General features: G+C 53.2%; 9 protein-coding genes across 9 annotated transcripts; 2 read left to right on the top strand and 7 right to left on the bottom strand.

Moving 5' to 3' along the window:
* Window positions 1-1,606: 1,606 nt before the first annotated feature.
* On the bottom strand, window positions 1,607-4,463 carry SMAC4_13262 (uncharacterized protein). Its single transcript, XM_066091341.1, has 3 exons — window positions 3,677-4,463; window positions 3,016-3,631; window positions 1,607-2,993 (listed from the first exon to the last, which is right to left on the bottom strand). The coding sequence occupies exons 1-3, from the start codon at window positions 4,370-4,372 to the stop codon at window positions 2,872-2,874; spliced, it is 1,434 nt and encodes a 477-aa protein (XP_065946141.1). The 5' UTR covers window positions 4,373-4,463; the 3' UTR covers window positions 1,607-2,871.
* Window positions 4,464-5,437: 974 nt separating this feature from the next.
* Window positions 5,438-8,233, bottom strand: SMAC4_06520 (uncharacterized protein). The gene is made up of 2 exons (XM_003345918.2): window positions 7,258-8,233; window positions 5,438-7,162 (listed from the first exon to the last, which is right to left on the bottom strand). Exons 1-2 carry the CDS (start codon window positions 7,601-7,603, stop codon window positions 5,853-5,855), a joined length of 1,656 nt encoding a protein of 551 aa, XP_003345966.1. The 5' UTR covers window positions 7,604-8,233; the 3' UTR covers window positions 5,438-5,852.
* A 319-nt stretch (window positions 8,234-8,552) lies between these two features.
* SMAC4_06521 (uncharacterized protein) lies at window positions 8,553-9,706 on the top strand. The gene is made up of 3 exons (XM_003345919.2): window positions 8,553-8,991; window positions 9,068-9,186; window positions 9,266-9,706. Exons 1-3 carry the CDS (start codon window positions 8,880-8,882, stop codon window positions 9,440-9,442), a joined length of 408 nt encoding a protein of 135 aa, XP_003345967.1. The 5' UTR covers window positions 8,553-8,879; the 3' UTR covers window positions 9,443-9,706.
* A 6-nt stretch (window positions 9,707-9,712) lies between these two features.
* On the bottom strand, window positions 9,713-13,068 carry SMAC4_06522 (uncharacterized protein). Its single transcript, XM_066090465.1, has 2 exons — window positions 12,606-13,068; window positions 9,713-12,449 (listed from the first exon to the last, which is right to left on the bottom strand). The coding sequence occupies exons 1-2, from the start codon at window positions 12,938-12,940 to the stop codon at window positions 10,031-10,033; spliced, it is 2,754 nt and encodes a 917-aa protein (XP_065946140.1). The 5' UTR covers window positions 12,941-13,068; the 3' UTR covers window positions 9,713-10,030.
* Window positions 13,069-14,553: 1,485 nt separating this feature from the next.
* On the top strand, window positions 14,554-16,625 carry SMAC4_06523 (uncharacterized protein). The gene is made up of 4 exons (XM_003345921.2): window positions 14,554-14,876; window positions 15,281-15,612; window positions 15,688-15,995; window positions 16,080-16,625. The coding sequence occupies exons 1-4, from the start codon at window positions 14,667-14,669 to the stop codon at window positions 16,589-16,591; spliced, it is 1,362 nt and encodes a 453-aa protein (XP_003345969.2). The 5' UTR covers window positions 14,554-14,666; the 3' UTR covers window positions 16,592-16,625.
* A 678-nt stretch (window positions 16,626-17,303) lies between these two features.
* On the bottom strand, window positions 17,304-17,555 carry SMAC4_13261 (uncharacterized protein; the record flags this gene model as incomplete). The annotated part of the gene is made up of 1 exon (XM_066091340.1): window positions 17,304-17,555. One exon carries the CDS (start codon window positions 17,553-17,555, stop codon window positions 17,304-17,306), a length of 252 nt encoding a protein of 83 aa, XP_065946139.1.
* A 356-nt stretch (window positions 17,556-17,911) lies between these two features.
* SMAC4_13260 (uncharacterized protein) lies at window positions 17,912-21,787 on the bottom strand (the record flags this gene model as incomplete). The annotated part of the gene is made up of 1 exon (XM_066091339.1): window positions 17,912-21,787. The coding sequence occupies one exon, from the start codon at window positions 21,785-21,787 to the stop codon at window positions 17,912-17,914; it is 3,876 nt and encodes a 1,291-aa protein (XP_065946138.1).
* A 134-nt stretch (window positions 21,788-21,921) lies between these two features.
* Window positions 21,922-24,279, bottom strand: SMAC4_13259 (uncharacterized protein; the record flags this gene model as incomplete). Its single annotated transcript, XM_066091338.1, has 2 exons — window positions 21,922-23,396; window positions 23,523-24,279. The coding sequence occupies 2 exons, from the start codon at window positions 24,277-24,279 to the stop codon at window positions 21,922-21,924; spliced, it is 2,232 nt and encodes a 743-aa protein (XP_065946137.1).
* Window positions 24,280-24,535: 256 nt separating this feature from the next.
* On the bottom strand, window positions 24,536-25,749 carry SMAC4_13258 (uncharacterized protein). Its single transcript, XM_066091337.1, has one exon. It carries the CDS (start codon window positions 25,680-25,682, stop codon window positions 24,549-24,551), a length of 1,134 nt encoding a protein of 377 aa, XP_065946136.1. The 5' UTR covers window positions 25,683-25,749; the 3' UTR covers window positions 24,536-24,548.
* Between the last annotated feature and the right edge of the window lie 926 nt (window positions 25,750-26,675).

The raw sequence follows: 26,675 nt of genomic DNA, 5'->3' as shown, positions 1-26,675 counted from the left end.
AAAATCACTCCTCTCCGCTCACGCTCTCACTCTCCTCCTCCTGCAAAGCCTCCTCCCGTCTCCTTGCACGGTGAACTAGCCTGTCCAAGTCCACCGTAACCCTCTCGATGTCGTGGCCGTGGCCAACCTCCACCCCTTCACTCCGTAAAAACCCCGTAAGGTTGTCAGCGATGCCCCCGTTGTCAATGTGCTGTTGCCAGAGTGACTGGCGCCATGCCTTTCTCGTGCAAGTCCATGAAAAGAAGTGCAAGGTCTGGATCCTAGCGATGAAGCGCTGCCAGTAAATTCCAATAGCAAGGGAGAGATTCTCCCGCGTAGCTGCTTCGCCTGTGACTGGGGAAATCGCATATGCCTTCCTACAGTGGAAGGGGTGAAAGGGGGTCTTCCAGCTGCCACAATAGCATGTCCGCAGCGCGTCCTCTTGCTCGAACCTTTCATGATAGTTCTTGAAATCACCGTGGCCAGATCTGGCCGCGAGGAGGTGTGTGTAAAGACCTTCTGTCCAACTCTTTTAGTTCGTCGTTAGGCTTGAGGGAGACCCCCAGCCGGTAGTCTGCATAAGACTCTGGCTTGTTCGCGGCCCACCATGCCTTGAAATCCGTACGCGCCTCCCTCTTAGCAAGCCGCCTTGGGTGCGCAAGGGTAGCCAAGCCTTCATTGTCTACCTCCCCCTTCAGCACCTGCCTTAGCAAGCTCGTCAGCAATCTCGTTGCCCGTGATGCCTTTGTGGCCAGGAACCCAGCGGGGCAAATGTCCGTGTGACAAAGAAAAGGAGGATGTGCGTGGAGGACTGGCTATATGGGCAAGAGCCCAGACAAGCCCAGTCCGTGTGCGCGGACGTGCATTGTGACAATCACAGGGTAACCCGGTGACAACTGGGCAGTCACGGTTAATCCCGTAGCATCTGGACCGCACAGGACCTGCAAAAGGAGAGTCAAAGGATGGAATAGTCTTGCTTCTTCAAAATGGCATATGTCATCTTGACAACAGCAGAAGGTACCAGAATCTACAGAATTCCTATAAATTTACCTGTCCTCCCAAACCCTTCTGGTGGCACGCTAGAAAAAAGAAATAAAGAGAAAGGAATTAAAGACGACATGGAATACATTATATGTCTTGTGAGAAGCTAATAAACCAAACCAGTCCCGATGCGCAGCCATTGGATATTATCCATCTTTGAACATTATAATGAAACAGTCGGTAATTCGGTGGTAGCCAAAGTACGTTCTGGCCGTTGCAAGTAATCCAAGACTTATCTTGTCCTAAGCTATAGCCATGGCTCTTTGAATTACCTACCAAGCCATAGCCATCCGGCGAGAAGGCCACGGAGTCAACCGAGCCGCTATGGCCTTCGAGGGTTTGGAGGCAGGCATTCCAATCCAATTCTACAGCCGGCTTAGTTCGAATCCATTCAGGTTCTTCTGCCCTGAAATTCCTCTTTATCAAACTACCGCTTGGAGCAAATACAAGCGCTGAGATGTATGCCTGCAGTGGAGCTTGCTCTATTATTGACTTATTCGATAGAGCAAACCGGTAAGCATCCCAAACAAGCTTAGATAACTGCGATGGATTGTTACCTCCCTATATCTTTAATTAGACCAAGTTTCTAGTGCGGGGTTAGACTTGTACTCACTAGCAGGCCCTCGAGTTTTCTAATAGCAACAACGCCCGCAGGCATAGCTTGGAGTAGACTTAGAGCTTCCAGCCAGTAAAGGTACTTCGTCTCAAGAAATTCATGGACAACCTTCTCATCCCGTAAAGGATCATACCTTTTTGTGTTCGTGCCAGAAACCGAGTCACACAAGTGATCAACCCAGTAGACGCACGAGTACCGCACCGTCGCTAGCGGGTCCGGATCTGGTACTTCGACCTCGTCGCTCGGAAATCCCGGTGCCCTTAAGTTGTATATATCGCGTTGCAGTGTTGTAGACATGGCTTTAAGTGACCTTGAGGAGATGGTGTAGCTCACATCTTCTTTCCCAGAAGGAAAAATCCACTTAAACGCCTCCTGAGAAGCTTCGTTGCCAGCTTTATCAGAAGCATTGCCCAATAGAAAGTCCTTGGCTGATTGATGAACAAAATAGACGGTTTGTTCTCGTACAGTTAAAAATGAACCGCAAAGTCTTATAATCTCTTCTAGAGATTCAAGATCGCCGCAAATAACATCAGGCACCGCGACGAGAGTGGTTAGTTCTTGAAGGTTTACTGGTCGACGAACAATTGCGGCAACGGCAAGAATGCGCTTGTAGAGATCAGAATCCTCGGACCGGCTCATGTTCTCTCTCATCCGCGCATATAGAGCATCCAGTCCGGACGGAAATTTGCGTAGCATTTCTTTGGTATGCCATTTCTTAACCTCCGGGCCTGCAAGTACTTGGCAGACCAACGCCACCCAGAGGAACGTGTCCTGCGCGTTGGAGCACAGGTAGTCTTGAACGGTCTCTTTTGTTGTTGAATCATACTTCTTCAGCCTTGCTAGGTTATCCACCTTGTGCAGGATATATGCATTGACAGCCGCCGCGACGGATTCCGCATTTAGCTCCAGGGAGACCTTCACTTTATCTTCCGCTTTCTCCAACCGTTCCTCAATTTCCGGCCAATTACGGCTTGAGATGATCCATTTGACTCGAGATTCAGATGATGATTGCTGAGCAATGAAGTCAAGAAGCTGTAACTGATCTTCAACACACTCATCAAGTGCATCGATGATTAGGTAGGTCGTTCGGAGGCTTGGGTGTCGTAGGATGTTGGTGAAGATTCTCGACAGGGCGTCCCACGTATTTGCATCTTTGAAGAGGCCTTCGCCTGCACGGTCGTACTCACTGCGCACGTGTGAGAGGATAGATGGCTGCTGGTCACTAAGTACGTAGATTAGGCCGCGCAGTACAGCGGCTGCCTTGTTGATGCGAGAGTCGGTAGCTTGGCAGAAGAAGTAGGCCACATTGCAGTGGCGCGCGTTGTCAGTATCGGTTTGATCCAGCTCATTGATGATGCTGTACAGCTCATCGATAATACCGCACAGCAACATAGTCTTCCCTTTGCCGGGGTCGCCCTTGATCCAGAGCAGTCGGTGCTGTGGGTCATCACGCCATTGTTGAAAGTCAGCGTTATTGAGGACCCAACGATATGAGTCCCGCAAAAGGCCGCCTTTGGTCCGTTCGATGCGGGCTTTATCATCGCGAGGATTGGTAAGGCGTAAGTGCTTCAGGCATTGCTGGCCCTTTTCTGACATTTGTTGTATTTCTTGGTGCCTTATATAGCTGACGAGCTGCTCGAGATAAGATGTTCCTTTCTGAGTGATGTATGTTTTGGCGTCTGTGTCAAAGCGCTTCTCAGCGTCTTGAATAGCCGCCAAATAAGCATTCCAGTCGTCAAGCTTGACTATATCTTGGAGAAAGGCTAGGCCGCGGTTGCTATAATAAGCACAAACACTCTTAATCTGGTAAGAGAGGAACGCCTTGTAGAGGCCAACAATTTGGATCTTCAATTCGCCTCTCATTCCATCGAGCTCGCTGATGTTGGTGGGTTTGAGAAAGCTGTTCGACGAATTCCAGTACCAGTCCATTCTCTTAATAACGTAGTCGATCCCTTTGCGGTTGGCTTCGGTCGCTTTTATAGGGTTGGCAAGCATCTGCAAAAGTTAGCATGAGAAATATTATCCTCCAGATAAACGTACCTCTAAAGCGATACAAATGCCAGTCCAAGCGAGCGCGGCTTGGGGCGCAGCCTGGATTGCCGTACTTATAATGTTCTTAACGGATAGAACAACGTCCATAACTTCACCACAGCTCTCTTTCACTTTAGCTTCTCTCTCAGTCTTGGCTAGACCAGCATTGATAAGCTGAATCATTTGGCGGTGCCTGTCCGAGTTGTTTTGGGCGATGATGTTCGGCTGAGACTCGAGCACCATTGAGTTGGAGCCATTTTGTAGCTGTCGGGACAGTATCTTCTCATATGCGTCCACCAATTTGACTTCTTCTTGTTTAAGCTCGTTATAGGCACGCTCCCAGAGTCGTGCAGGTAAGCTGGTAGTGGTGTCATCCGTGCTGGCGGACGTCTCTGTATTGGCAGAACTAGTAGCCGGAGCGGCTGGGGGTCGTGGGGTGGACGTCTCTATGTTGATGGAACCGGTAGCCGGAGCGACTCGAAGCCGTGAGGTGGACGTCTCTACGTCGGTAGAACCGGTAGCCAGAGCGGCCGTGAGGGGGAGGGAGGACGTAGAGGGAGTGACGGGAGTGTGCTGTGTAGACGTCGGCAACTCGAGCAGAGGTCTAGGGCGAGACTGCTCTTGGTCCTTAGAAGCTTTCCTATCCTCTGTATTTCCGTGTTGCTTGAAATGCGTCTGGAACAACGAGCGCAGTCGTCGACGCATCGTAACTTTGAGGAAGGAACGTCTTGACTGCAGTGAGGATGCTATGGTTGATGATTAATAAATCGAATTTATGAAAGTGCCGGGGATTCCTCTCCCCTGCCATCTAGGACAAATCAAGGAAAAGAAACTAGAACACTGTGTTTTCTCGAGGTTATGAGGGAGCATAGGGCTCTGTGTTGTCACCTTGTCAGGCGCGAGATGGCTGGCAGGTTCCTCCCAATTACACGCCAATTACCCAAACGATATTTCTTTTTTGAGGCTGGGCATTCATGGACCCGGAAGGTTCAGGGCGCCAAATCAATTGCCTGGGTTGGGTCGTAGCTTTCCGTCACGGGTCTACAGGATTGGCTCTCTACCCAGATGTTCTGACAGTATGGACACCTAGTCGACGGCTCCAGCGCCATCTACGTGGCTAATGCTGACAGCGTAGGGTAACGCCTCAGGGGGCGCAGGCGACGCATGGGTGTCGTACAAACAGACTCGAGCAAGTCTTCCTCGCGATGCGAGCTAGTTTTGTCTCCTTCGTAGAACCTTATCCATTCATTACACATAACTGGGCCGAGGGTACTAGGAACCAACCAGGAATGGTCTTCTGACCGAGTGCAATTTTGGAAAATCTAGCCGCAGTTTCAGGACGGTCAACTTTTCTCGTAACCCATCCGATTATATTCATCTTTTTAGCGCCGGCTCCCTACTCACTGTCTTGCCTCCGTCCGACGATATGGATATGTGAGGTGGTCTTTCAGTTTTTTGACCTACCACATGATTAAAAGACCCGTTTCCTGTCCCTCCCGCTCCCATAGATAAGCCACCCCTCACTGGCTTATCTATGGGAGAGCGGACGGGATCCCGAGTTTTCCAGTGGGTATGGTCGTATGTGTTTGTTGTCTGTAGAAAAAGTGTTTATAAAGGGCTAAGAAGAAACGAAGAAACAATGCGAGGGAGGTGTTGATGTCTTGGGTCCGTCATCGACCTGAGTGAGGTATATGAACAATCTGAAAACCAGTGTAAGCGATATAATATGTCCAACAGACCACCAAACTTCACGCAACGCAGCATTGCAAGCTGCCACTCTCAGTTATGGAACCGAATGCGAAGGAGGATGATATTGATGCATGATGGATAATGAATGAATGCCAAGAAAACCTATAGGAGAAGAAGAAAGAATCGAATACACCCCATGCCATCCCATTCCCAGCCAAACCCAACTATCCAACAACCCAGCCAACCCAAACAGTATATAAAGGTGATGCTTATCGACGACGAAACGCAACGCATGCATGCTTTTTCCTTTAAAAACACAACACCGACCGCCGCAAAAAACCAAAGAAATGAAGTATAAACAATACTGTGTCCGTAAACCCTGTTCGTGTACGTGTGTTTAGTCCAAACTTTCTTCCGCCCCTCTTGTTATCATGCCCGAGGGTACTGTTACCGGGTCTGTTCTTCCTCCGGACTTATGAATTAGGATGTAGCCAGCCTACTTCGACTGAGCATCCTCATGCATCGGCGCTGGTGGCTGTGCTGGTCCCGAATTATCCACGCCCTGCCAGCTAGGATCCCAACCCTTATCGGTATCGACGCCGCCCTTGGTCTCTCCCTCAATGACCATCTCCTTGACATCGCTCCAGAACTCAAGACGTCTAACTTCCTCGTCGGCTCTCTTAACGGCCTGGTGGAGGTTCTCTTCTCGTCGGGACTTTTTCTCTTCGAGTTCTTCGGGGCTGAGGGGTGGTGATCCTGGCGAGGACATCGCTCCGTCTGTTGGAGAAGTGGCATTCTCCTCGGCGGATTTGCCCTTGTTCTTCTTTTCCTTCTCTTGCCTCTCTTCCTGTTCCTTCTCCTTCCGCTCCCGCTCCTCGACAGCCTTGTCATAGACCTCCGTAAGTCTCGCCAAGAGCGTCCGTCTCGAAGCTTGGAAGATGAACATGGACATGATATCGTGCATAACGCCTGTCAGCCCTTCCAGGTTGTCATCGGCGTGCGCCAGGTAATTATCAACCGCCTCGATCTTTTCCCGATCAATCCTGCACTCCCTCAGCACAGCAAGCAGCTGTTCCACATCCTCAATATCCTCCACCATCTCATCCCTCTCATCAAGCGCCTCCGAAATACTCCGCATACTCGCCCGGCTCCGGCGCGAGTTCATCAGCGTGCTAGCCCGACTGGGACTGCGGCTCTTGCTGCGCGTCCTGCTCTTGCTCCGACTGCGGCTCCTCTCCCTGTTCATTTCTGCCGAAGCCCGGACAGTGAAGTACTCCGGGTTGAGCATGGAGGGGTCCTGTCCCTCACGCAGAGCATCATACCCGGCTGCCTTTTTCACCCGTTTTCGTATCCAGGCCCTCCTTCTTACGAACGAGTTCCACCATTTTGGCCGGTGCCATGAGAATTTCTTCCAGAACGCAAAGCTGTACTCCCACCCTTCTTCGTCGGCGTAGTCCTTTTCATGGTTTATGTGCCACTCGGCCCACACCCACTCCCAGGACGGATCGGGAACCTGCGCGTTGGTGATGTCTGTTGGGGAGGCCTTGTGTGCAAAGTTGGTCCACGCTGGCGGATCGAGGTTGCCGAGAGCTTTGGAGGAGAAGAGGGGTATGCCGCAGAGGAAACCGCCCCGCTGGTTTTCGTAGAGGATGTCGATGGCGGATTCGGGGGTGGTTAGGGATTTTCGACGGGTGCTGCCATTGGTCTCGCGGGAGGCCCTAGAGACCTTCGAAGCCTTGGAGGGCTTGGACTTGAGGGATGGGAAGGATAGTTTCCGTTCGACTTCGTTAGGGTCAGGAGTGGGTTCTGATTCGGTGATGTTAGTATCGTCATGGGACCCGACGGTGACTCGACTGTACGAGGTCAAAGTTGGTGAAGTTGGATAGAGTTGATGGACTCACGTTGGACGTAGACGGATGGACCATCCGGCGGTGCCGTAGCCTTCACGTCATTGTCTGCGATTGCGGTACCCTCGCTTGTTTCGATGCGATGTGGAGTAGCATCTCCGTCCTCTACTCCGGATCGGGAGTCGGTAGAGACGGAGAGCCGTTTCTGTCGGCGGGAACCGGAAGGCTCTGGGGCTGTTCGAGTGTCCCCGTTTGTGTTTGTGTGCGCAAGAGATTCCCTGGAGCTGGTTGGCGAGACGTCTTCCTTGTTTACCAAGGTGATTTCATGGTCGAAGTCGCTATCTTTTGGCGGAGATACGCGACGAGATGAACGACGGTTATGACGACGGATTTTGGGCATGGCTACTCGGTCACAACAAGCAACATAGCCGAGCTGTATGTAACAATGTGGACGAGGACAAAGACATCAAAGGACTTGGTTGACCCGATGGACCTGGCTAATGGCGTAGGGGTCGTGCCAATCGCCGTGGAGACCAGACGCGCTCTCTCTCTGGGGTCAGCGTCGTGTGTTTCTTTTTTCGTCTACCTGCTGCTCATAGACACGGACATCCGGATTGGAGCATGTAGATCTCAATGGAAGACTCGGGGTCCAGGGGTTCGAGAGTGGACGGCAGCAAGCAAGCAGGCAGCCAGGCAGGGCGTTTGGCTTGCAGACGGGATTGATGCAGGTTTGGATGGTCGACTGGAACGCCGACTGCCCGTGGAACTGTGAGGAGAAGTCAGTCAGGCCACACTGCCACGATAACATGTTCCAAGACGCTGGGCTAGACTCTGGAGGCTGGTACCAAGAGTCTCTAGCAAGCGCAACCGAAAGGGCCTGTAACTTTTGGGTTCATGTGCTCAGTCGAGCGCGTCCACCCAATGATGTAATTTAGCTAGGCAGGTGTCCACAGTGGCTCCAGTGAGCTTCAGGGCTGAGTATCGTGCATTAACATTTTCGAAGAAGCATTCTTGAAGTTCTCAAAGACAGTTGAATGGATTCTTCGAATGCGGCAGTAAATCACCCATGAGATGCTGAGCCTAAAGGGTATCGAATATTTCCAGACGTCCAAATTGCTTTGCTGGACAACGCATGAGTCTCATTTCTTTGATCAATCAACACGTAGCATTCATAACTGTTAACAATTGCCTGCCAGAAAGCCAGAAACAACATCCCTGCCCTTACCTTAACCGTACAAGTGGGTCCAAATCTGGTCTTGGCATCCACACGTTTCCCCATTCTATCAACGGCCCCGCTCAGGGACAGAGCGACACTACGTCATGAATTGATGATTGAATGAAGTGGATGGACGGAAGGCACCGCCGGCTTGCTTGACACAAGCAGCCGCTTGAAGCAAGAACGCAAGCAAGAAGTAGCTCCAACTTGGAATTAATTGGAGAAAGTTGACGGGACGGGAAAATAGAAACATGAAGGATGACATATGCATTTTGGAGTACTGCCCGCATGTGTAATACAAGTATATAATGTCGTCCACCTCACCCAGACCACTTACACACATCAACATCACAACACAACAACAACAACACAACCAAACCATCACTCGAAAAACCAGCTATCGCGATAATCACTCAACAACCTACACAAACTAAAGTTTAATACCACAACAACATCCAAAATGTCTCAGTCTCGCGTTCTCCCCATGCTCGGTGCCGGCGTTGTCGGTCTCGGCGGTTACTACATCTGGAAGTCCGGCGGCAGCCCCTCCGCTGCTGAGAAGAAGTTTGAGGGTACGTTCTTCTGTCACCATCACCACCACGCAATTCCCAACAATCGCGCAACGAAGCTAACTCAACTCTTAAACAGCCGACCTCCACCGCGGCGCTGCCAAGCTCAAGTCCGAGATCCCTCGCACTTCGCAGACCGACGCTCGCTCAGAGGGCGCCGAGTACGGCAAGCAGATCGGTAGTAAGATTGATGAGGCTGTACGTGTCCTACTATCCACTACCAAACCACAACCGCCATCCGCAAGTAAACAGACGCTGACAGAGATAATGCAAACAGGTCTCCCAAGCAGACAAGACCTACTCATCAACCAAGTCCCAAGCCGAAGCGCTCGCCAAGGACACCAAGGCCGAAGCGCTCAAGAGGGTTGACCAGTTCGACCGCACCGTGGAGCAGAAGGCTGCCGAGGTCAAGTCTGGCGTTTCCGGCTGGTTCGGTAGCGGCAACTCCAAGTAAACGGACGACACTTTTTTCTTCGAGTAAACGGCCGAAGCCACAACAGCAACAAGTGCGCGGGAGGAAGGAAGGAAAGCATATCAGGCGTTTTCACTCTTGCTTTGATAATGATGAAGGGTTTATGATATCATGAATGAAAGCGAGTTCAGTTCCGGGTTGGAACTTACTCGGTTTAGGGTTTCCTACCATGGGGTTTTCTAGGACTTCTTTCTAGGAACATTTAGTTTAAGAAGGAAGTTAATTCGAATAATGCGAACCACTGCCAAACAAAACAAACACAATCCAATGGCGGTGATATTTGTTGACTTGGACTGTGACTGAATCAATTGTTCTTTGCGCTGCTCTATAAAATGTCCACCTGGTCCAGTGCTGACAGATCACGCTTCCAGCCTCAACACCACGTCGAACATTATAAAGTTAACAATAGCCCCTCGATATTCTTCACCTTCCAGTGCTTTCAGACTATGACTCATCGAATGGATATTTGTGCTCTAGAGTATTTACTCATTCCAGAGCTGCCCGCCCAACCCATCATAAACAACACCGCATTAACATCACACAAACTCTCCCTATTGCCATCGAGCCATCCTAAGACAACGTCTCCGCAACCATCTTCAACACCTCGTCCGTCTTCTTCCCCGCATTCCTCGGATCCTTGGCCACTCGCGTCCACTCTTCACCATGCCTAGGATCGTTAAGAACACACTTGGCCACCAAATCCGCCCTCTTCTCCTCCGTCCCATGCTGCACCAAGAACTTGTAATACCACGCCCACGTATCGCCCACATCGCGATCCAGCAACAGCGCCTTCTCGAACCAGTTCTGCGCCCTGTCAAGCTTGCGTTCCGCCCACAAGATTCGCGCGGCAGTTACTAACAAAATCGGGTCGTCTTCCACCTTCTTGACGGCTTCTGCGAGCAACGACTTGCGCTGCGTGCGCGGCTCAAGATTCAAAATCCTTTCGGCCCATAGCAAACCGCTCTTGGGCATCTGCTGCAGCGCTTGCGCCATGAGCGACTTGGCTTGGTTGAGGTTACCGGCGCGCCGCTCGACGCGGATGAGTTCCGTCCAGAGCTCCGGAGACTTGGGCACGGCTTGGCGGGCACGGTCGAGGACCGAGCGTGCTTTCACCACGTTGCCGGCCTTTTCTTCTAGACGGGAATACAATAGCCAGAGCGGGATGGAGGAGGGAACGGCGCGCACGCCGGTACTATAAGCTTCGCGCGCAGGACCAGGTTGGGAGAGGTCTTCGTAGATTTGCCCCTTTATCATCCAGAGCTTGGGCTTGGCAGGGAAGAGTGGAAGCGCTTGTTGGACCAAGTCCAAGGCAGCTTCGTTGTCTCCCTGCTGGCGCTCGAAGGCAACGGAACGCATCCAGACGCGGTCGGTGGGCGCGTTTTGGCGCGCCGTCTTGAGGAGTTCGCGCGCCTTGTCGATGAAGCCGTTGTCGGCTTCCAGCTTGACGGCCGCGAGCCAGATGTCTTCGGAGTCGGGGTTCTGCTTGAAGGCGCGGGCCAGGACGAGACGGGCTTCGTCGACGCCCGCGTCGGCGGCCTTTTCGCGCGCGAGCATGAGCCAGAAGACTTCGTAGTGGGGGCAGGCCTCGACGGCCTTTTCGAGCGCGTGCCAGAGGTCTTCTTTGCTGCCGTGGTTGCGCTCCAGGTCGATGGCGGCCGTGTAGAGGGATTTGCTGTTGGGGAAGACGCGGATGGCGTAGGCGTAGATGGCGCGCGCCGTGGCGAATTTGTCCCGGTTGATGGAGGCACGCGCATCTTCCATCCATAGCTCCTTGCGGTCGTCGTCCTCGTCTAGACCCCAGCCGAGCGTCTCCTCGATGATGTTGCTGCAGGTAATGACGGCGCCTTCCTCTTCGCACTTTTCCGCTTCGGCGATCCATTCCTCGCGCTTGGGCATGGCGTTTTTCTTGGCGAGGAACTTGACGGCGTTCTTCATCACTGGGCGCCTCTTGCCTTCGCCTAGCTGTTCTTCCAAGCGCGCGGCGGCAATCCAGAGTTCATGCGAGTTGGGAAGCTTCTTGACGGCCTTGTTGAGAACCTTCCGGGCGTTTTCCGGGGTCTCGAGACGGGCCAGTGCCAACCAGAGGTCGAGCGACTCCGGGATGAGCTCGGTCGCCTTAGCTAGTAGAATGCGGGCATCTTCGACGTCCTCCTCCAGGTTGACAGCCTCCTTCCATAGTGCTTCGGACTCCTGGTTATGATCGAGAGCTCTCCTGATGACCTTCTTCTTTGACCTTGGATCATTCTCCAACTTCATAGCCTCCACCCATAGCTTGACTGAGTGTGGGTTTGCCTGAATAGCCTGTGCCGCAATGACCTTGGCGTTCCGGTTATCGTTCAGATGAATGTTTTCCAGCCAGATATCCTCGCTCTTGGGACAGTGTTCGCAGCCCTTTGCGATTAAGCTACGGGCAGCACCAGGCTTTCCAGCCGCAATCTCCAATCTAGCCGCAGCAATCCAACTGGCTGCCTGTTTCGGGTTCGAGTCGACAGCTGACTTAAGCATCTTCCGGAACTGTTCAATGTCGCCAATGCTCTGTTCCGCACCCTGCATGCTCGACAAGGAGGTCAAGTAGCCCTTGGGGTCGATACTTGTCGCGCTTCCCGCCGTTGCCACGGTACTTGACTGTGATTGCTGTTCCAAACGCGCCCTCAACACCTTGTCGCGGGCCGCGCCAATCTTCGCGAAATCTGTAACTGCGCCATCCTTGTTGACGCCCTCGGTAGCGGTGCCGTCTTCTGCAACGGTGGTTCCGAATTGGCCGGCATCTCTCGCGGCAGCTAGGACACTGTCGGGAACGGCGTAGAAGCGTTCCATGCGGGCCTGGCGTGCCCTCTTGGTCCGGCCGGTAAGGTCCTTGGGGTCTGGTAGGTTCGCCCATTCTTCGTCGGTAACCGTCTCGAGCGCTCGTTTAAGGCCGGCAAATTGCTGTTGGATCTTTGGGTTCTTTCGTTCGTATTCTTGTCGTTCGGCTTCTTCTCGTGCTTCCCTGTGAAAATGCGATTTCTGGTCGGTACTCTGCTTTTCATCTATCTTGACCGATAAACCACATGCTTGCTTGACTGGGAGAGTGTATTGTGGCAGGGAAGGGGCGGCTTGTGAATGGATGTAGATGTCAAGTGAGGTATAGGAGGTGATAACTAACCTTTGCTTCTGTCGCCGCTTTGCCATTCTGTCGTCTACCTCTTTCCATATCCGGTCTGCCTCTTCGTCGTCCTTCTCGTAGATGCCGCCGGCAAACAAACCAACTTCGTTGTCGGGATCCTGATATCGACCATCGTCTTCGTTGTCGTCGTCCTTGGCCTCAGTAAGACCCAGCTGCGCAGATCTCTTCGCGACGGCCGCCTTGATCTGGTCTTCACTAGGACCCTCGCGCGCGGGGCCAAGATCGGATCGTGTCGTGAAACCTGTCGCACCACGACCGAGACCGGCGACGTAGTTCTCGGGTGCGGGCTGGCTAAGGAAATCCCGTCTCGACATGGTGACGGTTTTCTAAGAAAATGTGGTTGTAAAAGGTATTGTAGACACGCGGTGCCTGGAGTTGTGACCGTGTTGGCCGTAGAGGTAGCTCCAAACATTTGAGTTGGCGGCAAAATACCGGCAGGCTGCAAGTCGAACTCCACTGAAGCCTGCCCCCAGCACAGTGTTAATTATGGAGTCTATGACTCCACTTTTCGTCGCTTTACACTGTCGGCGACTGTTTGTTTACTTTCCTCCTTTCACGGTCTTTCCCGACCATCACCATGAGCTGACGATAGCGAGTTCCTCTTCGGACTTATCACAAGCGATAACGATACCTATGACCTCAAGGTGGTCACTGCCGCAACGCTTTCTTGTCCGTAACCTAGTTGTGCGGAATTTATGTAGACTTTTGTCTTCCAGATTTTCTTCCCATTTTCGACTTGATGGCCAACCCAGGGGCACTTGTTGCCCAATTACCGTTCTCGATACCGTTCTCTTTTCCATTTCCTCAACGTTCTCGTATTGACTTAAGGCCATCGATTTTGTCCTCCGTTACTGCGAATTGGTTACCGAAATAGTTTTCCAAAGAGCCGATAACCGTCCATGCAACTTATGTACTCAACCTGGTTGCTCAAGCTATTGTGAATGAACACATTGCTCAAGACAATAATTCTCAGCCGCCATGGCTTTTTAAGGTAGAGACCGGAAGTGCTCCATGCGAGAATCCGAACTTTGTGCAACTGCCTGCTAATTCGATTTGCTTAGATATTCACAGCGTTGTCTGGCCATCTGATGTATGGTTGACCATGATCAAGCGAACTACAACGAACGTGCTTCGAAGTGTGTACTCGGACCAGGTCCGCCAAAAATAAGCCCTACACATGATCGTAAAGCAGACATGAACGTTGTCTGGCTTTTGATCATGGCTTCTTCGTCAGGTCACCTTGCGATTTTAAGATAACCCTTGGAGCACGCGCTTACGGGAAAATGTCTAGGGCTCGCTAGGGCATGGCACACCCACTTCCACCACGACGCTCGCCACCCTTTTATGCCATATTGAGCACAACGCCCAATGACAAGATAAACGCTATGAGATCTGCAGTTGAAGAGCGACTTCAGCAATTCACCCGGGTGTTTCAAAATAGGGACTAGTTTAGACTATAAGCCTTTACATCATGTGGGGGTTTGGATGATAGGACTCCACGGCTCTCCCCAAGTCGGAAACTATATGTATGCCCCATGAGCAGCATTGGTGGCACCTACATTCCTTTTATTGCCTTCTCCAGTTGTTCCTTTGTCTCTACTTTTTGTTGAGATTGTCGACCCTGTATACACCTCATCCAAGATGGAAAAGCAGAGCAAAAGCCACATTATCCAATACACCAAACAACCACGACTACACAATATCTATGATGTGTCTTGGAGGCCAAGCGGTCTCAGGCGGTTCCCATGATCTGGAGTTGTTCCATTAGTCCTTAGTGTCTGCTGTAAGTCCTTATTACTCTCTTTGATCACTCTTGCACAACTCCAGCTATGGCAGTCTTGAAGAGGTCAACCTTACCTTGCGGCTGACACGATGGCTTAGGTACAGGAGTCGCGATAGGCATAGTCCTCGGGAGTAATGGTAGACTGGAGAAGAACTGGTCCGGATTCAAGCAACCTGGGGTCCTGTTGGCTTACACATCGACTCTTGCAAATTTGTTGATGGGGCTTGCATTCGCTCAAGCAACTGTGATATTCTTTTATGTCCAAGCGATGGCACCTTCACCAGTTGAGTCTCACCATATATCAACAATCTATAAAGCATTCACTCACAGAGTATCAGATGAGCAATCTTCACTACAACTGGGCAGGCTCCTCTGGCATCTTAGGAGTACTCAAGGCTATATCGCATGGAAGGGCCATTCCTGTCAGTCTCGGTAGGTGCCTTTATTATCTTTGCTCTGTTCATTTCGTAATCTTAGTCGACAAGGTACAATGCTGGTCCTAACATATGCAGTGACCATTCTCGTCACAGTCACAAGTCTCCTTCGTGGTCCTCTAATGCAACGAGCCTCTTCCGTCCAAGTTACCGAAGAATCACGTAACGGTGTCATCACTTTGCCCGTTGCTTACAACGCCATCAATTTCTGCGGTGGTACGCTGAATTCCGCGGACGATAATCGGATTGTCGGTTAGTTTTCGCCCGGACTCTCTGATGTGACTCGGGACTTTCTAGACAAAGCACCTATTCGAATTCCCAAAGCTCAATGCGATAACTGCACGTTGACCATCAAGGTAAGGGCTCGTGAGGAAAATGAAATACAAGCGACTACCTCTAGGTACTTCAGAAGTGACTAATCACGAGTCAAGCATTAGGCATTCGGCTTCGATGTTGTAAACTGCACACAAACAAGGGCCGAGGCGTACGACTACGGTTATCACTACCTTCCTGAGAAAATCAGGGACGATCAACAATCTGAGAAAAGACTCATGTTCGAATCCTGGGTCGGCATATCGAATGGTGGAAATTCAGGGATATCGCTGGTGGTCGCCACAAGCCGGAAAGACTCGAGCGGATGCACTGGTAACATCCTCAACCATACCTGTTATCTGAGCCCTTCAGCAATGCTCTATGACAACAGTCTTCAGGGTGAAATTGCAACTCTGCGGTCGAAAAGCTGGCGAGACGACTCTCTTGCGGAATCCGTGTAAGTTGCTACAAAACCCCTACCCAACCTACATACCTATCCGTCTACCGGGTAGGTTTAGCTGACATATCATAGGTCCTTTTACGCCGACAGCGTGGGCAACGAGGTTTCCTCTGGGACCATTTGGCTGCCCCTTTACCAAATAGGGCGCCTACTCTTCACCTCGAGCGCATGGGTGACATACAGCTTCGGTTTCTATCAACACTTGTACAATGAAGGACTTATCGCCAACCTCTACGCGGCAAACTGGAGCAGCACTGACCCGAACGATGGGTGCGCTCAGCACTTTCACGATCCCATGGATTGCATCATCAACAGTTACCGCGACATAGCCTTTCGCATGTCCGTCCGCTCTGCCGCCGACCCTATCTACGATTCCATGGGTAAACAGCTACCCCAGCCTGTGCAGACATGAATTCCTTATACCTGCCATTTCACTCAAGTACAATACACCTCTCACATTCCAGCACTCATTCTCGCAACCCTCGTCGGCCTCGCCGGCCCCCTGCCTACACTCGTGCTTTTCTGGGGCTGGTGGAAACTAGGCAGAGACTTCACAACGAGCCCTCTGGAACTCGCAAACGCGATTCTTCAGCCACAACAGCCAAGGTTCGAGCTAGGCGCGAGCGGTGGCATGGCGGAACAGAATAAAACGGTGACCGAAGAAACGTTAACGGCTGTCGGATACACGAGCAGTAGTGGTGAAGGATACCCTTATTATCGCCATCAATGTGGTGGTCAACACCTGGCCAGTGTCTTCACCAGCTGTAGCGGCAACGCCTCGGCCGACCGACTGGCCGAGCATTTCAGATGCCTCGGTCGAACTGGGAATACCGACAGCGTTGTGAACGAAGGGGAACCAATGGTGCAATACCATACGGTCCAAAGTGACGCTGGGGAGCGTCTTGGTTTTGCCGTGGTGTCTGGTCCACAGGGGGCTGATGCTCTTCATCATCCCAAAAATGGGTGGTTGTTTTGAAACATTCAAGCATCCTTTTTGCATTGTTGATTTCTGGTTTATAGGGATACAGAGAAGCGTAGATAATCACATACGACCATACCCACCGGAAAACTCGGGATCCCGTCCGCTCTCCCATAGATAAGCCAGTGAGGGGAAGATTATCTATTGGAGCTATGGGAGCCGTTTTTTTGACAGGGGTTTGGATGACTCAGCTGAAAACGCCGCTCCCGTTTCTGGAACCGTTTTTCCATTGCCTTCGCCGTCGAGTGCACCGTTCCACTTACGCCATGCCCAGCTGAGTAGGCTAGGCTTTTTGTTGTTGTTGTTGTTATTTTTAACGTCTACTTCCGCCTCCCGTAGGGCATGAGACGTGCCACATCGGTGAGTCTAGCGTACAAAAAGTAGGAGCAGTCCCTTAATTGTCCACCAGAACCATTAACCCGAGGGCAAACCGAGGCCTATTGCCAGTGTAAGTCATGTGTTGCCCATAGCGTAAACGCGGCCCAACACTTCCAGTCTAATCGCCCGATGAGCGAGCCGCCAGTCCATGGCGAGACCTGTATAACAAAGGAAAAGACATAAGAAAGGGCAAAATCACTCCTCCCCGTTCTCTCTCTCCCTCTCCTCCTCCTCCCACAAAGCCTCCCCGCGTCTCCTTACTCGGTGAACTAGCTCGTCCAAGTCCACCGTACACCTCTCAATATCGTGGCCGTGGCCAACTTCCACCTCATCAGCCAGTGGCCCTCTTGGAGGGCGTTTTGTGGCGGCTAGAGCGGCGGACTGCGTCGGGGGAGGACGTGTGCTCGCTCAACTGAACCATTATTGTGTCCTCATCAACTGAGAGCTGGCCCTGGTCAGAGCTGTCGGAGTTCTCGGGACTAGAAGGTGCGGAACTAAGACTGGGCAGCTCGTTGGAAGACGTGGTGGTACTTTCCTGGCTGCCGGGAGAGGCGTCGCGGTCATATTTCCTAGTGAAAAGCATGTCGCCTTCACGTCGAATCTGCTTCTGTTGTAGAGGGGTCGGGCGGATGACGGTATCTCTTTGGCTTTTTTTTTTTTTTTTTTTGTTGTTGTTATTTTTAACGTCTACTTCCGCCTCCCGTAGGGCATGAGACGTGCCGCACCGGTGAGTCTAGCATACAAAATTAAGAGCAGTGCCCTAATTGTCCACCAAAACCATTAATCCGAGGGCAAACCGAGGCCTATTGCCAGTATAAATCATGTGTTGCCCATAGCGTAAACGCGGCCCAACACTTAAAATCGAATCGCCCAGTGGGCGAGCCGCCAGTATATGACGGAACCTGTAGCACAAAGGAAAAGGTAAAAGAAATGACAAAATCACTCCTCTCCGCTCTCGCTCTCGCTCTCCTCCTCCCGCAAGGCCTCCTCCCGTCTCCTTGCACGGTGAACCAGCCTGTCCAAGTCCACCGTAACCCTCTCAATATCGTGGCCATGGCCAACCTCCACCCCTCTATTCCGTAAAAACCTCGTAAGGTTGTCAGCGGCGCCACCGCCGTCAGTGTGCTGTTGCCAGAGTGTCTGGCGCCATGCCTTTCTCGTGCAAGTCCACGAAAAGAAGTGCGAGGTCTGGATCCTAGCGATGAAGCGCTGCCAGTAAACTCCAATAGCAAGGGAGAGATTCTCCCGCGTAGCCGCTTCGCCCGTGACCGGGGAAACTGCATATGCCTTCCTGCAGAAAAAGGGATGGAAGGGATTCTTCCAGCTTCCACAGAAGCATGTCAGCAGGGCGTCCTCGTGCTCGAAGCGCTCGTGGTAGTCCTTGAAATCCCCGTGGCCAGACCTGGCCGCGAGGAGGTGGTGTAAAGAGCGTCTGTCCAGCTCTTTTAGTTCGTCGTTAGGCTGGATAGAGACCCCCAACCGGTAGTCTGCATAAGACTCTGGCTTGTTCGCGGCCCACCATGCCTTGAAATCCGTATGCGCCTCCCTCTTAGCAAGCCGCCTTGAGTGCGCAAGGGTAGCCAAGCCTTCATTGACTACCTCTCCTCCTTCGGCGCCCGCCTTAGCGAGCTCGTCAGCAATCTCGTTGCCCGTGATGCCCTTGTGGCCGGGTACCCAGCGGACATCCACCAAACTGGGGCCGTAGCCCTTTCGGATGGCGCGGAAATCGAGGAAAGCCGCTTGTGACGACGCAGCTGGGGTTCCTCGGAGTCCTCTAATGACGGACGTGTTATCAAGGCATATCGTAATGCGTGGTCGGGCCTGTGCCTCCGGGAAGAGCGCCACAGCGGCCTTGAGACCATGCCGCGCGCCTTCGGCCTCCGCATCGAAAACTTCCGCTTGTTCTAGCTGACCGCATCCGCGGCCGAGTTCTGTTTGTCCTTGAAAGATTACGTAGCCAAAGCCTACGCACTCGCCCTCTGGTCTTTCTTCGGCGTCGGGGTCCTCCGCGTGCGCTGGGGGGCCCATCTGCTTAGCTATCATAGAGCCGTCGGTGTAAACGACAATCTCCGAGGGATCTCGTTGGAGAAGCCATTCTTTGAAATCCTTGGCAGCCCTGTCCTTAGACGTGGGCGCTGGATCTTGGTGAGTGTCTCCGTTATAGACGGGCGGCTGTAGAACAGGTCGCGGGAAAGGCAAGGCGAGCTGTGCAGCCGTCTGTAGAGTTGTAGGGCGGCGAGGCAGGCCGCGCGGCGTCATTCGGGGTTCCGAAAGACGCGGGACGAGCGGGTGGGCAGGATCTAAGGTGAGGAGGCGCACAGCGTGCCGCCGCCGGGCCGCTTCTAGAAGAAGGGGGACGGGAGGCAGGCTAGCTTCGCGGTAGAGAATGGCAAGGCGCGTCGTTCTCCACACTGGTAAGCTGGCGCGGATGGCAATGTTAACCGCAGTCTGGACTTTATGGACGAGGTCCGCCAGTCCATTGCTAACAAGCGGAAACTCCCCTTGTTTACGATGAAGGGCGTGCTTCTTATGGCCTGGCCACCAGATTTCAGAGCCAAATAGGGCCTTTGGCAGGACGACAGCCTTCATAGCCTTCACCATGGAGCCTGGAGGGGCGCCGTGGTAGACTCTGTTGAGACCGCGTATGTGGCGGACTACCTGCTTGGCGGAGGCGAGCCTGTGCTCAATGTGGTGCTTCCAGTTCAGCTTGCTGTGGAGCCAAATCCCCAGCCAGCGCATTGCCGGCTGTGCAGCCACCTCGACTCCTCCGTGTGTAATGGTTGGGAAAGGCGCAGTTTGTCTTTTCCTGGAGAAAAACTGAATTTCGGTCTTGTCCGGCGAGAAGTCAACAGCGTTGTCTACTCCCCATTGAACCATGGCGTCCAGCTCTCGTTGGGCCTTCTCTGCGACCTCTTCGTTCGAAGTGCCAGTAACAAGAACTGCACAGTCGTCTGCATATCCAAAATGCTGTGCTTCGCTCTCTCCAAGGCGATGGACCGGCTCTGTGTAGAGCAAGTAGATGATGGGCGAGGCAGGGGAGCCCTGAGGGAGCCCGCATCTGAGACGGCGCATAGGAGTGGTCACCCCTGGGTATCGCACGCAGGCCATGCGGTCCGTCATAAAAGACTCAACCCAGCGAACCACGCAGTCCGGCCACCCTTGCTCCCGCAAACGTAAGACCAGCCTATTCACTAGGACAGCATCAAAGGCGCCTTTGACATCCATGGCTACAAGTGCAGCAACGAGTCCCTTGTCGAGTGCAGCTTCGATATCGTGAAACAGAGCTTCCACAATGTCAACGGCCGAACGCCTTGGAAGGGCGCCAGCCTGCTGGGGATTCAAGACCCCGTTAGAAATAGCCGTCCAAGCAATCCGCCTGCCAATAAGGCGTTCGATGCCTTTTCCAAGGCAGGACAGGAGTGAGATGGGCCGCCATCCCTTGGCCGTCGTTTGGTCTTTCCCAGGTTTCGGTATCATAACCACTTCCGCCTGTCGGAAGACTTGGGGGTGGTAGCCGGTAGCGACGCAGCCCTGATAGAGCCGCAGGACAGGGTCTTTGATCGCTTCCCAGGATGCTTTCAACATACGGACGGTAATACCGTCGGTGCCGGGGGACGTGTTGCCAGAGCCGCAAAGTGTTTTGTAGACTTCATCCGCGTGTACGACGGACGACCAGGGTAGGCGACGGCGTGGTACTGTGGGTACCCAGCCAGTTTCGAGGTCTTCCTCTTCGCTGTTCCTTTCTAGAAGGGCCGTGCGGAGTGCCTCCGCTTTGGCTTCTGGCTCGATCACGGTCTGCCCATTGATGACTAGTGGGGGGGCCTCCATCCGGTCGCGGGGCTCGTGCCACGCCACGATCCGAAAAATGTCCTTGTCGTCTCGCGCTTTCGTGATAAGGTCATCGAAGAACAGCTGCTTTGCTTCTCTGACTATCCTCTTAAACTCCTGCCGAAGAGCTTCTATCCGCTGGGGGATGGGATTCGGATTGTTGTGCCGATAGTTGCGGAACATTCTGGAGGCCTGCGCGCACGTTTTATTCCACCACTTTGCGTTTTTCTCAGGTCTTGATGGCCTGCAAGAGATTTGGAGGGCCTCTGTAAGGACGTTGCAGAGGGCCTCGGCGAGCTCGTCGAGCCTTTCCGGGGAGTTCTCGCCTGCAGGGAGGAGCGGGACCAGACCCATGAGAAACGAGACGTTTTCGGCAAATAGTTTAATAGCCTCTGGGTCTTCACGAAGGACCAGTCGACGGCGAGGAGGCTCTACCGGTTGGATAGGAATGTCCGTAATGCAGACTTGGTGGTCAGAGCCGCAGTCCGCCTCTGGGGCAATTCTTGTTGAGCAGAGTGGTATGTTCGAGAAGGTAAGGTCGATAGTATTACCGCAGTTGTGGGTAGGAACACCAGGGGCCGTCAGCAAATCCAGGCCATGCTCTGTAACGTAGTCCACAATTCGCGTGGCACTCTCTGATGTTTCCGCACCAGGTTGCCAGGAGTGGTGTTTGGCATTGAAGTCGCCAGCGAGGAGTGTCCTTGTCGTTGGTTGCCAATTTTGCAGTAGCTCGAGGGCCGAAGTATCGTTTGACCGGCGGTAGATGTTAACGAAAGTGACACCCTGCGTCTCTACCCATAGCAGATCTCTGGTATGGCCGAGAGTGAACCCTCCTGCTGCCATTTCCCTACGAACGTACGTGGCGACGCGTGGGTGGGTAGTAGTCTCACTTGTCCATGTGCGGACAGGTGTGTAAAGAGCGTAGAGGGAATGCCCGGGAATACCAAAGCGGCCCTCGTGGAACCACACTCGTGGCTCTTGGATCATAATCACGTCCGCTCCAGCCTCACTAGCAGCTTGGAGGGAAATTTCGTGCGTGTCGCGTGCTCGTGCTACATTAGCCTGAAGGACACGCAGTCTGGAATTGTTCAGGCTATCACGAGAGGGGGTTGAGTGTCTACTCATTGGCCGTCGGCCCTCTTGGAGGGCGTTTTGTGGCGGCTAGAACGACGGACTGCGTTATCCGAGGAGGCGTACTCGCTCAACTGGACTACTATCATGTCCTCATCAGCTGGGGGCTGGCTTTGGTCAGAGCTGTTGGATTTGGACAGCTCGTCGGGAGACGTGGGGGTATTTTCCTGGTTGTTGGAGGGGGCGGCGCGGTTGTGTTTCTCGGTGAAGAGAGTGCCACCTTTCTGGCGAATCTCTCGCTGCTGATGAGGTGTTGGGCGGATGATGGTATCTCTTTGGCGTCTCGGGCGCATAGGACACTCGACGTGGGTGGACTCAAAAGGGCCACAGCAGTTGGCGCATTGAGTGTGACGGTCACATTCTCCGTGAGCAGTACGTCCGCATTGTGGGCATTTAGCAGCGCGAGCGCACCCTCTACGTCCATGCCACCCAAAGCATTCGGTGCATTGGTCCAGTGGGCGGCGTTTCTGGACGAGGCGGCTGACGTTGCTAGCGTCGAAAAGGCGGAAGGGAGAGACAGGCCTATCAAAGGAGATAAGCCAGGTAGCATAGGCCTCGCCAGGGTGGTAGGACTGGGAGGGACGGAGGGCGACGGGCTCTTGGCCGGTTTGGACGAGAACCTCGTCCTTGATGGCGGTAGTTGTGTCTACAGGGACCATGCCGAGTCGCATCGTCATAGGCACGTTCGGGACGGCATAGGTGACCCATTTCTTGGGCACTTCGACTTGGATGCAACCAAAAAGAGAACTAATCTCATCCTTGTGGGCCATGAGGGTCTGGCGGGCAGCGTCATCCTTGGGCACGAGGGCAAAACCAGTAGGGACCTTGTGGCAGCCAGGGATGTCGGTGGGGGCGAGGCGGAGGAACGTTTGCACTTCTTTGCGAATAGCAAAGGCATCTGTGTTGACGAAAGGGGAATCCCTATCTAGTCGGAGGAAGACGCGGCCGTCACTCTGGGGTACGGCAGCCTTGCGGGTAAGGCTGGGGCGGGGAGTGGAGCGGGAAGCCGAGGCGGAGGTGGAATCTGTACCGCGGGCGGCAGCATCCGCGTAGGAGATGGGTCCCTTTCCCTTGCTGGCAGAGGGAGTGGAGACATTTTTGGCGGCTGGGTCAGACGTAACCGGGGTGGGCGAGGGAGATGAGGCAGAGTTTTTCTGTAGAGCGGCCGTGATGGTCCGTGCGAGACGGTCAGCTTCACGTGCGTGAGCGGGCGAGACGGCGGAGAAGCGGGCGAGTTCGGTGTCAAGAAAGGCGGCGAAGGAGCGATAGACCTCCGCTTTGGCGAGAGCTTCAGAGATGAGGGTCTCAGCGAAAGACGTGATGGGGCCGGAAGCAGCAGAGGTGGCGGTGGTGGCGTGGGCAGGACGGGCTTCCTCGTCCGCAGTTCGGGCTCTCTTGGCCGACTGCGCCGTCGTGGAGGGCGGGGGCAGGACGAAAATGGAGTCCGGCAGAGGTGTAACCGGTACTATAGCCGGCGGCGGTGGTTGGGGGGGCCCAGAGGGCGAAGGCGTAGACATTTTGATGTTGTGAATGTTTGGATATCGACCGTGAAAACGGCGATTTAGGTGGTGTTAGTGATTTTGCGGGCAACCAAGAGTTAGCACTAACACTTGGCGCCAAGGGTTTTTGTTGTAGGAGGAAGATGGGGCAGCGTCGTCCTTGGGCACGAGGGCAAAACCCGTCGGGACCTTATGACAACCCGGGATGTCGGTGGGGGCGAGGCGGATGAGTGTCTGAACCTCTTTGCGGATAGCGAAGGTATCTGCATTGGCGAAGGGAGAGTCTTTATCCAGTCGAAGGAAGACACGGCCGTCACTCTGGGGTGTAGGAGGCGGGGCAGCCTTGCGGATTGGGCTGGAGCGGGGAGTGGAGCGGGAGGCCGAGGCGGAGTTTGCGCCCTTGGCGGCTATTTGTGCGAAAGTGGCGGGCCTTTTTGGGGCGGTGGAGGTGTCTGGGGTAGACAGGGTTGGAGATGCAGAGCTTTTCTGCAGGGCGGCGGTCATGGTTCGTGCGAGGTGTTTGGCCTCGCGGGCGTGGGCAGGTGAGATGACGGAGAAGCGGGCGAGCTCAGCATCGAGGAGAGTGACAAAGGAGCGGTAGACTTCCGCTTTTGCGAGAGCTTCGGAGATGAAGGTCTCGGCGATGGACGAGATGGGTCCAGTGGTGATGTCTGTGTTGGTGGTGGTGTGGGCATGACGGACTTCCTCGTCCGCAGTCCGGGCTCTTTTGGCCGACTGCGCCGTCGTGGAGGGCGGGGGCGGGACGCAAAGGGAGTCCGGCAAGGGGGCAACCGGTATTATGGCCGCCGGCGGTAGTTTGGGGGCTCCGGAGGGCGAAGGCGTAGACATTTTGTCGTTATGGTTATTGAGATATCGACCGTGGAAACGGCGATTTTGGTGGTGTTAGGTATTTTGCGGGCAACCAAGCTTTAATACTAACACTTGGCGCTAAGACCTTTTGTTGTAGGAGGAAGGAAGAAAAAAAAAAAAACCGGGCTTGTGTATATTATAAAACGAGAACAATTCAACACAGCTCTAAGTTTTATTCAATTTCTATTCCATTTGTGATACGTACATCAAGCTATGCTTTGAGACTGACATCACCTGTGTTGTAATCTCTATAGCTCGCTGATGGCCTCATCATAAGCTGCTATGATAGGTCTGTAGAGCTGCTCTGGATCTCCTTCGGGAGTTCCGATAATGATTCCCTTTTCGTGATAGGGAAAAAGAATATCCCTAATCTTCCAACAAAGCGGTTCCAAAACTTTAAGCTTTTCTGGAATCTCCTCCAGAACCATTCTAAAAGTAACGGACATGTCGCCTTCCTTATTCATAGCAATCTGACTGAAACTTCCGATCTCCCATCGTTGAAAAACGCTCTCCTGAGGCGCCTTCTTGTTGCCAGAAAATCCGTTATACCACGATTGGCGCGCACACATCCAAAGAAGGACATAGAAAAATGATTCGAGGTCATGACGATATGTGTGTTCGATGTTGCGCAATACTTCAATCGCCATGAACTGGATCGTGCCAGTTATTTGTCGCGCTCCGCTTGGGCCGCTACTTTGTGCTTTAGCCATGTCAAGGTCGATCAGCATGCCCTTGAAGCCATCTGCTGTTTCAGGGTCCGTGATGATGATGTTGTTTGGAGAGATATCGCGGTGGAGAATATTGCCAGCGACGAAGAGAGATTGGTGCGCCTTGATCGCATCTCGCATCGATTCTAGCAGTTGCTTGATATCGGTAAACTCGCTGATGACGCGACCGGCAGGTGAGATGACGAGGCAGGAATAGATCCGATCTTCCCACAGGTCCTCGCTAGGCGTAGATAGGGCCGGCTTGGTCTTGCTTGTCGACGACGACGGCTGGATGCTCAGCTTTCGATTTAGCTTCTGGCTATCGGATCGCTGCCTCTTATTGGATCTGGATACGGTGTCGGTGGCGCTAGATGACGACTTGCGCTTATTGCCCGATATACTAGTGCTTGTTGAAGCCAATGAAGGGTCGTCCGCCCCGTTCTGAAACCGGTGAGCCGTTGGGAACTTCAGTTTCTTCCGTATTTCTGCAATGGTAGCGATTCGATGATGCGCTACTATTCCAGCTACCCCTTTAACACCCTTTTCCTTTGCTTGCGTTAGGTGGTCTACCTCCGCCGTCCGTTTACCCGATGCCCAAGCGAATTTGACAACGCTGTTGTTTTCGGTCGTATAACAGGTAGTTCCGCGACTTACAATGGCCTTCTGCCTATACATCGCCCTATCCAACCTGATCCTCGTTGCTTGACCGCCTGTGTCGTTTAGCGTAATGTAGCGTTTTTTTCCTCCCTCGATAACTCGCTCAATGAAGGTATCCAGGCCCATCGCCTTAGCATCCATCGTAGCATAGCCGACAAGAGCGCGCGCAAACATGTCCGTGTTTTGGTGAATATCGAAGAACCCGGAACTATACGCCCCAGCCCGATCGAAAATCCAGAGCTCCATCTTGGAGGCGCAGAGAAGGAAGGCGTGGACGAATCGACGGGTCGGCTGGTCGGCGAATACCTTGCGCACGTAGCGGGAGAGTTGCAGGAAATCCGTCTTAAACCTGCGTTCACTGTGTGACTTCTTTTGCTCCCCAACAACCAGAATGTTTTTGTATTCATGAAGGGTACCCGCTTCTGTAGTTGACGCTTGGAAGAATATATCCATCTGGTCTTTCCCTTCTTTAAACTGGTGGGCAGATGCGGTGGTATGGAGCTTGTTCGGTGCCCCGGCTAGGAAGCGCTCTTCCAGGGAGCAAAGCCATTCCCAGACCGGCTTTTCATCAGGAGTGGCCGGGAAGCCCGTCCATTTCGTTCCGTTATGCGCTGTCTTGATCTTCTCTAACATTGCCTTCTGTTCGTTGCGCCAGTTTTCGAGGTCGAAGAACTTGTCCAAAAAACCCCCTACACCGCGGAAGGTGCAGTTTTTGATCTCGTGGAACAGTTCCTTTTCCACCACCTCGCACGTTGCACTATCAGCAAGCCGATTCGAACTGGTCTTGACAGGCGTTCCTTTGAACGTAGACGGAACTGTGGGGCGAAGACGGGGAGTGCGGGGAGTCAAGGTGTCGAGGAGACTGAAGACGGCAGCCCAAATGGCAGTGTCGTTGGAGTTGTCGACGACAAGGCGGACGAGAGGGCGAAATGGGTCGAGATTCGCTATCTTCCCTCCTTGGATATCCTTTCGTATGTAAAATAGCTTGTCGGCCACCTCAACGTTTCCGTC

Source organism: Sordaria macrospora, chromosome 2 (genome assembly GCF_033870435.1).
Source record: "Sordaria macrospora chromosome 2, complete sequence".
Taxonomy (NCBI): domain Eukaryota; kingdom Fungi; phylum Ascomycota; class Sordariomycetes; order Sordariales; family Sordariaceae; genus Sordaria; species Sordaria macrospora.
Note: the sequence above shows the minus strand (reverse complement) of the source record. Positions and strands in the feature narration are given on the sequence as shown.

Bases quoted from the DNA above. Each gene is read 5' to 3' on its own strand.
- SMAC4_13262 (XM_066091341.1), bottom strand. From the start codon at position 4,372: ATGCGTCGACGACTGCGCTCGTTGTTCCAGACGCATTTCAAGCAACAC. The intron at 3,632-3,676 runs GTACGTTTATCT...TAACTTTTGCAG, and splicing joins GCATTTGTATCGCTTTAGAG to ATGCTTGCCAACCCTATAAA.
- SMAC4_06520 (XM_003345918.2), bottom strand. From the start codon at position 7,603: ATGCCCAAAATCCGTCGTCATAACCGTCGTTCATCTCGTCGCGTATCT. The intron at 7,163-7,257 runs GTGAGTCCATCA...TCACCGAATCAG, and splicing joins TCCATCCGTCTACGTCCAAC to AACCCACTCCTGACCCTAAC.
- SMAC4_06521 (XM_003345919.2), top strand. From the start codon at position 8,880: ATGTCTCAGTCTCGCGTTCTCCCCATGCTCGGTGCCGGCGTTGTCGGT. The intron at 8,992-9,067 runs GTACGTTCTTCT...ACTCTTAAACAG, and splicing joins TGCTGAGAAGAAGTTTGAGG to CCGACCTCCACCGCGGCGCT. The intron at 9,187-9,265 runs GTACGTGTCCTA...TAATGCAAACAG, and splicing joins GTAGTAAGATTGATGAGGCT to GTCTCCCAAGCAGACAAGAC.
- SMAC4_06522 (XM_066090465.1), bottom strand. From the start codon at position 12,940: ATGTCGAGACGGGATTTCCTTAGCCAGCCCGCACCCGAGAACTACGTC. The intron at 12,450-12,605 runs GTTAGTTATCAC...GCATTTTCACAG, and splicing joins AAGCGGCGACAGAAGCAAAG to GGAAGCACGAGAAGAAGCCG.
- SMAC4_06523 (XM_003345921.2), top strand. From the start codon at position 14,667: ATGTCCAAGCGATGGCACCTTCACCAGTTGAGTCTCACCATATATCAA. The intron at 14,877-15,280 runs GTAATCTTAGTC...GTCAAGCATTAG, and splicing joins ATCTTTGCTCTGTTCATTTC to GCATTCGGCTTCGATGTTGT. The intron at 15,996-16,079 runs GTAAACAGCTAC...CTCACATTCCAG, and splicing joins CCCTATCTACGATTCCATGG to CACTCATTCTCGCAACCCTC.
- SMAC4_13258 (XM_066091337.1), bottom strand. From the start codon at position 25,682: ATGTATAGGCAGAAGGCCATTGTAAGTCGCGGAACTACCTGTTATACG.